The sequence below is a fragment of the Mus pahari genome, chromosome 5 (assembly GCF_900095145.1).
Source record: "Mus pahari chromosome 5, PAHARI_EIJ_v1.1, whole genome shotgun sequence".
In the NCBI taxonomy this organism is placed as follows: Eukaryota; Metazoa; Chordata; class Mammalia; order Rodentia; family Muridae; genus Mus; species Mus pahari.
The window spans coordinates 126353746-126366196 of record NC_034594.1 but is presented as its reverse complement, the minus strand read 5'-3'; the positions used below and the strand labels follow the sequence as shown (position 1 = coordinate 126366196).

General features: G+C 44.4%; 1 protein-coding gene across 1 annotated transcript in view; it reads left to right on the top strand.

Moving 5' to 3' along the window:
* Nucleotides 1–6190: 6190 nt before the first annotated feature.
* The window catches only part of Lamc1 (laminin subunit gamma 1), a 115448-nt gene continuing 109187 nt past the window's right edge, over nt 6191–12451 (top strand). Inside the window, exon 1 of the mRNA XM_021197220.2 lies at nt 6191–7017. Within this exon, the coding sequence (XP_021052879.1) occupies nt 6606–7017 (412 nt within the window). The 5' untranslated portion in view covers nt 6191–6605. The remainder of the gene's footprint in view (nt 7018–12451) is intronic.

Sequence of the window (12451 nt, the reverse complement as noted above, 5' to 3'; positions counted from 1 at the left end):
CTCAACATACAAAATATGCTTGTAGGGCTGGAGAGACGGCTCAGTGGTTAAGAGCACTGACTGCTCTTCCAAAGGTCCTGAGTACAATTCTCAGCAACCACATGGTGGCTCACAACCATCTGTAATGAGATCTGATGCCCTCTTCTGGTGTGTCTGAAGACAACTATGGTGTAGTCATACAATAAAATAAATACATAAATAAATCTTTAAAATATTATATGCTTGTATCAAAATGTCCTTATAATACAGTACCATATGTAATGACTAGACACACCATTTTTTTTTAACAGATTGAAAAAATAAAATCTCTTTCGGAAAGTAAAAGAATACTTTGGAATTTGTTTTGAAGGCCAGTATAATGATGTTATTAAATCCTGACCTGTATTGTCTTTGTTTCTTGCGTGTACGTATCCCAGAGAACAACATTCAGGAGTCGGGTCTCTCCTCTTACCACAGATTCAGACTCAGGTTGCCAGGCTTTCTCTGCAAGTGGTTTTACACACTGATCCATCTAGCTAACCCTCTCTTTGAGGTGTTTTGTTTTGTTTTGTTTTGTTTTGTTTTGTTTTGTTTTGTTTTGTTTTGATGTAGTTCAGGCTGGCCTTGAACTCCTCATGTAGCTAAAGATGATTTTGGATTCCTGATCCTTCTATCTTCCAAGTTTTGAGACTATAAACACGCACTCCCACATCTTATATTTCTTTGACGCAGAGTCTGACTCTAGGACAGATAGAGCTGGAATGCATTCGATAGCCCATGCTGGTTTCAACTCAGAGTAATCTTTCTGCCCAAGTGTTGGGACTACACACTTGGCTTACCATGTTAGTAATAATAAACCATCAAAACTAACCACATGTTTGAGATATTCCAGATTTCCACTATGAAACCATGCTATCTGCATAAAGTGATTATTTTTTTTAAATTATGGGACACAATTCACATCAGGTTAATATACTAATAAACCTACGGAAAGGTAAAATTATTATTTTTGGGGTGGTAAGTTTTTGGGTTCGGGTGAGGGTAAGTTTTCCTATTAGGGTCTGCAATGTCTTTCTTTTTATTGCATTTATATACTGTAATAAACGTTGTTTTGACTCTTATGTTGATGTGTTCATTTTTCTCCTTTGTAAAACTAGAAGCACAATTTAAGACAGCCAGAATTTGGTACATAGGGCTAGACAAGAATGAAAAAACTCTGCCTCATGCAAGAAGAATCTTGTTTTTTACCTGAGTCACACAGGGCCTCTCGTAATGCTCGAATTTGTACCGAGGACACAGGCAGACTCTCTAAGCCTAAACTTCCCTCTTCATGTATAGATACTGTAACTTTGAAGAGGGAAATTCTAATTCTTTTTCAGTATTACTTTAATCCCCCTCTAATTTTAAACTCCTGTTTGATAACCTGACAAACCTTGGCTGTGTAAAACAGCACATTGTTTACCTTCGTTGTTCTTATGACCTTTACACAACGGAAGGAGGAGACCTTTGTGCACAGAGAGCCAGAAGGCAGCCTTTTGTCCTTGTTTTGCTTCCTACATGGGATCAGAGGTTACTTAATCTTGTGGCTTAGTTTCTTCCATGCTAAAGAGGCAATAGCATCCTGTGTTCAAGAGAAAAAAATTTAAAATGAAAATAATATACAAATATAGGCTGATTGTCATATTATTAATTATAATTATAAATTAATAATGGGGGTTATTTATGGATAACACGTCTAAATATAAGGAACAAAGTAGATAGTACAAAGTCCTTATGTCTGGAGATAAATAGACTCAGAAATGAGACCAGAAGGCCTGAATAATGGCAAAGTAAACACATCGGTAATTACACCTATCATACCTACCTTGGAGTGGCAAACTAACGGTGCAACCTTGAAAGGCCAACATAAACTATAAATTTCTTTCTAATTATATAACATGCTGTCTAGACCCTTAGGTAGTGGACATCTGTTGATGACCACTTCAGTAGGGGTAGGCATGCCTACAGATTCACAGATTAGTGACCAAGGCACTGAACATCCTACCTTGAAAGATATATTCTGAAAGGACAAGTCTCTTAGGCTTTGGAGAGTTAACTGGGAGATAAAGGGTCTTTGGGGGGCGAGGTATCATGCTCATATAGTCAAATGGCTTGATTCCTCCTGTCTTGCTACGTAGAGGCACTGGTGACTGGGCATTGAGAGAATCTTTTCAGGAACCTGAACTTAAATTTTCTTTCATGTCTGTTTAATGGAGCTTCAAAGTCGTTAAAAGTGTGTGAATAAAAGAATAAGGCTCTGGAATTTTTTGACCAAAAAAACCAAAGCAAATGAGAAGAAGAAGGAGAAGGAGAAGGAGAAGGAGGNTCATTATATTCACTTAATTTTCTGGCTCCACAAGACCAAGAATTACATTGACCAATATCCTCCAGCCCACTGCTACTACTATAAAGAACCTTAAAATGTAACTTACAAGAGAAAAAAAAAAAAGAAAGAAAGAAAGAAATCACGATCAGGGGGATTTATCATGCTTGGAGCACTAGATTATGTGAAATCAAGATGTGAATGGCTGTAGAGTTGAACCTTCACGTTGCAGCCCTGCTGGTTGTTCAGGGTAAGAGCTGCTGGCCTAATGCTCCTTCCTTTGTTTATTTTCCCAGCACCACTGTTTATCAAGCAGGCACCCATGTGAAGTATCTTGACTCCCACCATCTACCATTAGAAAGAGAATGATTTCTCTGTGTGAAGTGCAAACTGAATCCGTATGGGATTCTCCACCCATATACATGCAGGCTGAGGTAGAAGGTTTGTTGGAGAACCTCAAAAGCAAGAAACCACTCCACTAGTAAAACTCAGAGAATTTCCTAATGGCAGCTGTGATAACACACGACCCTAGTACTACCATGCAGGGGGAGTAATGATGGCATGGAATTTGTGTTGTGTCGTTAAAACTGACCCACCATGTGTGACTGCTTTGAGCCTGATGATTGCATTGGTTCATGAAAACAAAACAAAACAAAAACAAACCCACACAGATCAGAAATTATAACTGCCTTGAGTAATACACAAGCCTAATAATACTTGTGTATTAGGGTATCACACGAAGCTCCTTGTATTTTAGTATCTCATTTAAAACTTCTTTCAATAACCCCTTTTCCAAAATGCAGCCAAATTCCAATCTGGAATTCTCTAGTCTCCTTATTTGCTACTTTTTTCCTAAAACATTCTCATCTGGCATGATTTTTTTTTTTTTTTGTGGTTTTTCAAGACATGGTTTCTCTGTGTAGCCCTGGTTGTCCTGGAACTCACTCTGAAGACCAGGCTGGCCTCAAACTCAGAAATTCGCCTGCCTCTGCCTCCCAAGTGCTGGGATTAAAAGCATGCACCACCATGCCCGGCTTTCAGTAAATCTTATATACTCTTTTGAGGATGCAGAAGATAGGGTTTCACTATCCTGATACAGAAGACCCTCTTGCCTTGCATAGAGTAGATGTTGGGATAACACTCTGATGAGGTGCACCTCACTGATTTCTCTTCCTTTCCTTTTTCTTTTTTTCCCGATTTGTTTACTTTATAAATACACTGTAGCTGTCTTCAGACACACCATAAGAGGACATCGGTCTCCATTACAGATGGCTGTGAGCCATCATGTGGTTGCTGGGAATTGAACTCAGGTCCTCTGGAAGAGCAGTCAGTGCTCTTAACCACTGAGCCATCTCTCCAGCCTTGATTTATTTTCTTATTGTAAAATGGCAGGTTTGGAATTGTGGTGCCTCCAGGAACTTCAAGTACTTTGTTACCACCCAACATCCAGTATTCAGATCTCCCCAACTGTTTTTGAAATTGTGTTACAAAGTCTTTGGTGTGTTTGAATCCACACTCAGAAAATGATGACTAGCATGGCGAGTCATGTCTACGGTCTCAGCACTGGAGATGCTGAGGCAGGAGAACTGGTGTGGGATCCAGACCAGCCTGGACGACTGAGTGAAACTGTTTTATCTCCTCTCTCTCCACTCCTCATCCATACTATGAAACAAATCTTCATCATCAAGCATATTGGCTGGATACAACTTATTGCTTAAAAAAAAAAAAAGAGAGAAGAACCAATACTTTCTTGTTATTTTAACCTATTCCAGTGAGCACTAGGATTTAGTGGTTGATTCAGGGTTCCTTCATGTGCTTTACAAGTGACACGTGAAGGTCTTGTGATGAAATTACAGAGTAAATTACTATAAATAGCAGCTTGGAGTTAACTTTGGACCTCAGAAGCCAGAAGAAAACAATGAAAAGGATACTCACTAGTTCATCTAGCATGTTTGCACTGAGACATTATCCCCTCCAGGGTTATGTGAATAGAGTGATTTTGTTTCAGCCACTTAAAAAAACTGGTTCTCAGCCTTCCTAACACTATGACCCTTTAACATAGTTCTTCACGTTGCGGAGACCCCCAACAATGAAATCATCTTCAATGCTACTTCATAACTGTAATTTTGCTACTGTTATGGACAGTACTAAATATCTCTGTTTTCCAATGGTCTTTAGGCAATGCCTGTGAAAGGGTCATTAGAACCCTGCAAAGGGTCATGACTGGCAGGTTGAGAACCACTGATTTAAAATGTTATTATAGCTCCCATATTTCTTTCTCCAAAGGGTTACAGGAGTAAAGAGTTAGAGACCCTTAGCATACCTAATCTCCACTATCTCATCCAATAAGTCAGGTGGATGCATTCCCAAGTAATTCCAGTATTAAAAGCTCTGTGAACAGTAGTAGGCTTTACCCATCATAAATAGTCCATTATCCTTGGGCCCTCTTAATTAGGAATTGTGGCTCTAACACTGACCCTAACTATCATTACCTAGTTATTGTTTATATTTCATCATTTCATATGCCCACTACCCCTATCTTAAAACTTATATTTATTTATGTGTCATATCACACACACACACACACACATGCTGAGGGTATGGAACTCAGTATGTGGTTCCTGGAGATTGAACTCAGGTCACCAAGCTTGGTGGCAGGTGCTTTTACCCACTGAATCATCTTGTAGATATCAGTATCATTATCTTAAAAAGACTACTGAACCCCAGATCAGGAGCTTCCATTTTTGCGGGTCTGCTTTGCATCTTGGGTTGGGATTAGCGCAGTGTGCTACCATGCCAGGCTCTCAGCTGGTTCATTTTTACAGCACCCTCCCTTCCCCTGTCAGCTGGTCCTATCAGTACTGCAGGTAGTTCTGATCTAGGACTAAAACGCATGATCTTTTGGCTCGGGCTCTGGGAACTGAATCATTCTGGCACTGACAATATTCTGTGACTCAGCAGGTCCGACAAGGAGGATGTCAGAATCCAGATAATTTCGAGTCTTTTAAAGGCAAGCTGGGAAACAGAAACAACAGAGTGGAAGAATTTCAAAGCGGGTCTGCGTATCCAGGGGGAAAATGTCATTCCATTCCCAGCCTTTTCACTTCCTTCCTTGCCCGGTTAAATGACAGTCACACTTTAATTTAGAGCAAGGAAATCACAAAATCGACTCTGAAGCTGAGATCGAGCCCCGTATTCCACAGGGATCCAGTCCCTTGGACACCTCGGGATCTCTCCCCTCAGCGTGGGTAGGGCTTGGCCCCGCGATACAGGAGACAATGCCCGGGACGGCTGTGGAGGGCGAGGTTACGCAGGCCACCTCACCGTTGCGCTGTCGTTCAGGCCTCAGAGTCAGGTAGTGGCTGAGCTATACCATAAGGACTGACATCTGGTTGGGCCAAAAAGACAGATTCCGGGCCACCTCACCCACCTGCGTCGCCCTTTCAGAACCTCCTTAGTCTCATACCCTCCAGGGCAAGATCCTCTAAGGTACACGATCTGGATGAGGGTTCCCAACAGGGTGCTGGATCTCCACCGAAGCCCCTGCCCTCCCAGCATGCACCGCCCCGCACCCCACACTCCACACCCCGCCCTCCTTCCTTCACTCACGCTCCTTCTCCGCCCACCTTGGGCCCCTCCCTCTTGCCCCCTCGCCCAGCCCACCTCTGGTCACGCCCATCCAGAAGTCCTCCCACTTGACCCATCGCCTCTTCCATCTCGCGCCCCCCTCCCTTTTGCTGCAGGTCCCGCCCACCTCGCGCCCCGCCCTCCTATTCCACCGCCCCGCCCACCTCGCGCCCGATCCTCTCGCTCCCGCCCCTCCCATCTCGCTTCTCTGGCCCACCGCCCTCCAGGCCGGAGAGCCAGTGGTTGCCCCTGCCGCCGCCGGGAGTCGCTGGGGAGGACGCGTAGGGCGGGGAGCAGCTCCTGGCCCGCGTGAGCTGCCGAGGAGGCCGGCCTTGGGTTTTCTCCACCGCCAGATCCCACCCCACCGGGCAGACCCCACCCCCTGCTCTTTCCTCCTGGGGCGCGCTCTCGAGTACGCGCTCGGAAGTCGGGGGTCGGCGCAGAGTGCAGGCTGCGCACCGGGAGGCAGCGCGATCTTCGCTCCGACGCCCACCCATCGGCTCTGGGTCCGGCTCTCGGCCTCCAGCCCGGTTCACAGCCCGGCCTCGGCCCGCAGCGGAGGATCGGCCTCGGGATACGCCGCTAGGCGAGTGTAGCGCGGCACCCCAGCCTTTGCCGAGGGCCCGCGCGCAGCGGGATGACGGGCGGCGGGCGGGCCGCGCTGGCCCTGCAGCCCCTGGGGCGGCTGTGGCCGCTGCTGGCTGTGCTGGCGGCTGTGGCGGGCTGTGTCCGGGCGGCCATGGACGAGTGCGCGGATGAGGGCGGCCGGCCGCAGCGCTGCATGCCGGAGTTTGTTAATGCCGCCTTCAATGTGACCGTGGTGGCTACCAACACGTGTGGGACTCCGCCCGAGGAGTACTGCGTGCAGACTGGGGTGACCGGAGTCACCAAGTCCTGTCACCTGTGCGACGCCGGCCAGCAACACCTGCAGCACGGGGCAGCCTTCCTGACCGACTACAACAACCAGGCCGACACCACCTGGTGGCAAAGCCAGACTATGCTGGCCGGGGTGCAGTACCCCAACTCCATCAACCTCACGCTGCACCTGGGTAAGCGATGACAGTCCCGTCCCCACTACTCGCACACGGTCCAGCTCCGGGGCTGCCTCCATGGAGCCGCTGGTCCGGCCTGAGGGGCCTGTCCAGCCGCGTGCTGACGGTCTTGTTCTCCAGCGTGGGCCACACACAGAAATTCCTTTCTCCAACTTCTAAAATTCATCTCGCTTTGAACATCCGGTGAGGGCCACCATGTCCCACGCTAGCATCTTTCTCTCTTTTCTTACTCTTTCTGGCCCAACCGGATTCTCGTTCCGTTGATTCTTTTCTATTTCAGCAGTTAGGATTTTGGACCAACACCCCTCCACCCCCTTTCCCACCCTGAGGCGCTAAGGAAACACTCATCCTGGCAGGATGGGACTATCATATAGCATGCTTACATTAGAGTCTTGAAGGTCCACTTTCAAACACTTGTCTTTAAAATGTTTGTCTGTCTCCAGGGTTGAGAACGATTGCTCTTAGTTTTGATAGGGGAATTTGAGGGGGGCAAACGCTTTTACTGCCGGTATTTCTATGTGTAATTAAAGTGGAAGTTCACTTTTAAAGTTACTGTTCTTCAGAGCCGTTCAGCCTTAATTAAGAGCTGTTTCACTGCTAATCCTAGTTGGGAGAAAACAAAAAGGTAATGAAGACACTCTCTGTAATTGAGGGCAGTTTTGTTCCGGTGTAAAAAAGCTCCAAGGCTCTCCTGGATAGTTTTCCCTTTTGCTTTGATCCGAAGCAAGTGTGGAGCCCGGCATGCTTTAGAATCCAGGAGAGGGCTGAAGTAGGAGACTTCATGGCAGAACCGTGGATGAGCAAGGCTGTGATTATCTGAATGGATCAAAGTTCCTGCTTCACCTGGAGATGTTTTCTTTACTTTTGAGACAGACAGACAGAGGGCAGAAAAATTTCATTGCTGTGTTCAGTTGTGCAACATTAAGTGTGAAAAACTGATTGTCGTCCTGGGATCTTTGAAAGGGACATTTTGTAGGCAGATAATCCCCTGACCGTGGTTTCAGGGTTTCTTTCCATTGCTCGTCAGTATACCAAACATTATATTATCAGGGAATTTTCTTCAGAGAAAGAATATGACTTAGAGAAAGTGCCTTGAAAGTGTAAATGAGTGTGTGTGGAGCAAGTTTTAGGAGAGTGGGGTTTACTGCCTTCGTAGTACTCTGGAGTAGATACTGCCTTTTGTGGATGAGTCACCAGGCAGATGGAACTTTTTGAAAACAAGTTCATAAATGAAAATGCGAGGCGTCTGATTTTCAGCAATTAAATAGAGTGAGTTTGGTTTTGAAAAGGACTGGAACTACATAGAAGTGTAAAAGTGATGCCTTGGTTCTCCAGTCAGTGGGAGGCACTCAGGGCTTCCCAAGATCTCTGGGAGTTCTTTGAATTAGCTTCAGAATTTCTAAGTTCTATAACTTATGTCCAGTTATTTTTAACTTTTTTTTTTTACTTTTTTTTTTTGTACTCAATTCTGAATCCCCTTGAAGTCTTGCTTAATCCGTATTCAGATTTAAAAAAAAAGAAAAAATTCAAAGGCAAGGCCTTGACGTCTCCCAAGTGCCTGAGATGCCGTTGAAAAGTTCTGAACAATAGGCTGTCAATCTCTGCTTTCCTCCTTCTTTAGGCCTAAGGAGCTGAGGTTTATTTCAGGTGATTGCAGAGGGAGATAGACTGCACTCTGGTAAAGTCTCTGTTGCAGAGACATGTGCTAGGGTAAGAGAGCAGCTAGGTTGCTACTGTTGGGAGCCAGCTATATTAATTAGCTTTGGGCCATGTTAATAACGAGGCCAAAGAACTCTTCCATCTCATTAGGATGGCAACACGACATTTTCTATACGCTTGGACTTGATTTTACTGAAAAATTCTTCAGTTGGTTGCTAAATGACATTCATAAAACTGGGGCTCACTCTGGCTGTCCCGGAACTCACTATGTAGACTAGGCTGACTTCGAACTCGTAGAGACCCGCCTGCTTCTGATTCCAGAGGACTGGGATTCAAGGTGTGAGTAGCCACACCCAGTGGCTACTCTTTAAAAGTTTAAAATATTTTCACAGCTGAGTAGTCATTGTAAAAACTTTACACGTTTTAGACAATTTATGAAAACTAGGACTGGACGGACTGTGCTTGTTGTGGGTTGGAAATGAAGTCCTAGAGGAAATGTGTGGTGAGTAGGTGGGGAGGGGAGAGCTTTATGTGTCCTGGGAGTTGGTGTTTCTGGCTTCTGTACCACCTCTTTTTTTTTTTTTTAAACGACCGGGTATATATGCATGAATGCTGTGCTCAACAATTTAGGGCAGGTAGGCAAGGATTGACTGTTTTGATATTCAGCGTATTCACCCCCTACTCACCCCTTGACTCCAGTTACTCTGTGGGCTGTAGCTAACTAATTATTTCCCATGGAGTCAAGTACCATGACTGTTCTGTGTATCCATTAAATCTCCTATCCAGTTCACATTTCACATACCCTTAAACAAGTGATGCATAGTGTGCTTGCCCCTCCAGAGCATGTGAAACTGCTGCGAGCAGTGGGGGAGAGTGGGACCAGCCTCTGCATCGCCAGCCTGCCTTTCCCTGTCGAACTTTCCTCACTGCAAACCTTAAGAAGAAATCAAGTCCAGGGTTGGGTGTGTTGGAGCATTCTGGGATGGCATAGGTGGAGTTCAAGGCCAACCTTGACTACATAGCAAGTTCCAAACCAGCCAGAGCTACATAGTGAGACCCTGTTTCAAAATTTAGAGAGAGAAAAAAAATCAAATCAGATCACACTTAAGTAGTTGAAAAAAAGTGTATACAAGCATACATACATACATACATGAGTGCATGCATGCATATGTACTTGCGTGCACACAGACACACACACATACATGTTCTGGCAATGGTTGTGAGTTACTTTTATTACGGAAATGAAACATGCTAGATATATTCAAATAATAAGCAAGTAGACAATTTGCCTTTAGTTGCTAAGCTCCACACCCAGGAGACCACAATGACAGGTTTTTATGTAATCCTTCAGAAATCTTCACATACCGGATTACATGTTCATTTTAACTAGTACCTTTTGGGGAAGGTGTCTTGACATTTGACAGGTATAAATTAGGTCTTTGTATACATTGCCTATCACCTGAGGTTAAAAAAAAAATCAGGAAAACAAGCATGAATTGTGACAACTGGCATTTTTAAACTTTGATGTGTAGTAATATAGTAGGGTTCAGGGCATAGTGTTTCTGTGGGATCTGAAGAGTTAATGTTGCTTTGGGATCGACTATATCTTCTGCCTGTTGTGGAGAGACTTCTCAGTCAGGACCCCTTCCCTAAAAGTAAGCCTTCTTTTGCCTTTAGCTTTCGGATCTCTCCTGAGTAATTGGTATTGATTACTTGGTTGCTATTTAAAAGTGTAGCATTTACGTTTAATAATAACACTATAAGTAAGTTTTAATAACATCCAAGGGCTTTTTTGTTGAAAGTGCCATAGCTGAGCATTTGACTCTTTAAAACAGTCCCTTTAATTAATTTACTAATCATTGTGGATGGAAACTTGACAGGAAGGATTTTGATCTTGCACAAAGGTAAGCTTTTCTCATTCTTAAAACAGTTAGGTTAAGAAACTGTTTCTATAAGCAACTCAGTCGAAGTTTATGCAATTTCCAAAGTTAGCATTGCAGCCCAGGTCCCAAGCACTTCATCAGTTCAGAGATGGATGGTGTAATCTGTGTGAAGTGTCGTGTGTGTGTGTGTGTGTGTGTGTGTGTGTGTGTGTGTTTGTGTGTAAATCAGAATCAACACAGAAAGTGATTTGGTACTCCTATGAATGCGATTTATTATTTAATATGAAACAAACAGCAAAGTTTCCTTTTCTCCTGGAAAAATCTTTATACTATGGGCTCTGACTACAGTGAGCGGGTGACTTCACCGTGGTATTTGTGCACCCTGAGGGGACACTATTTTCGTTTGTCTCACAGAGGCCTGATTTACATTCTACAGGTTTCAACTTGAGAAGTCGAGGAGCAGTTCTTTAATGGCCAGTAGTTGCTGAATGGTTTTATAAAAGTCGCTGTCGGCCACGCCCCTGTTCTACAGTTCATTGCTTTCTCTGCAAATTCCTTCTCCTGGTTTTCTGAGGCACCCAGAAGAAAGCAGACACACCAGGGGAAAGCTAGAGCCGAGACTCCCCGCTCCATCACTTTACCCTTGGTCACACTGGAGGCAGAGGCGGAACATCGGGTTATTTCCTGAATCCTTTTGGGCAGCTGGGTATGCTTTCTATCATGTCCCTCCTCGCAGTGTGCATACATTCTCATATTACAGTCAGGTATTCCGTAAACATTTTTAAAATACCTAAGAAATGCATACCACAGAGCCTGATAGGAAGATGTGGAAGACCAAAGGCCCTTTTCTAAGAGCTCATGTGCTTCTGCGTGGAATTTAAAGTTGCAATGCTTTTTGCATATTATAGCAAGGGGGTCTTTATAATAATAGTTTACATTTTTTGAAAGCCTCCAGATTGTCAGCGGTTAGATTTCTTGTAACCCCAGGAAGGGACCCTGAGGGTCCTGTAGTTGTGATCCTATGAGTCCTCGGACAGGTAAGTCCAAGACACCTTGGTACATTGTTCTCTGAAGCTAATAGTTTCTCTAGCAAATCTCTTAAGAGAGTGTCTGGTTTATTCCTTTAAAATAAAAGCTCACAGGGGGTGGGGGTGAGGGTGGGGGTGGGGGTCTAGAGAGCTGGCTTAGAGGTAAAGAGCACTGATTGCTTTTCTAGAGGTCCTGAGTTCAATTCCCAGCAACCACATGGTGGCTCACAACCATCTGTAATGGGATCTGATGCCCTCTGCTGGTGAGTCTGAAGAGCGACAGTGTATGCACGTACATAATAAAATAAAGGCGCACATACAGAGTGATTCAGAGATCTAGACTGCTGTGGTTCCTTTCCTTGATTTCCAATAAGCCGTTGTTCCTTTTCTACTTACATTCCCAAATTCTTAGCATTGCACATCACACACTGTCCCTGAGGGAACTTGTAGCTTGCTTTTACCATATTCCAATGTAAAGGTTTGTTTCTGGTTAGCTCTTCCTTCAGGTCTAGTCCTGGATATGATGGCTGTGGGGTGGCTGGGTAGAGCCATGTTTAAAATTAACTTAATTCTTCTTGTTTTTTTAAGGAATTATTTATCTATTTTATTTATATGATTACACTGTAGCTGTCTTCAGACACACCAGAAGAGGGCATTGGATTCCGTTACAGATGGTTGTGAGCCACCATGTGAGTGCTGGGAATTGAACTCATAACCTCTGGAAGAGCAGTCAGTGCTCTTAACCACTGAGCCATTTCTCCAGCCCCTGATTTACTTAATACTGTTTTGTCCAACTCAAATGCAGTGTGGACTCCATTGACTTTCACCTGATTATTTCCACATCTTGACAAACTAGTGATC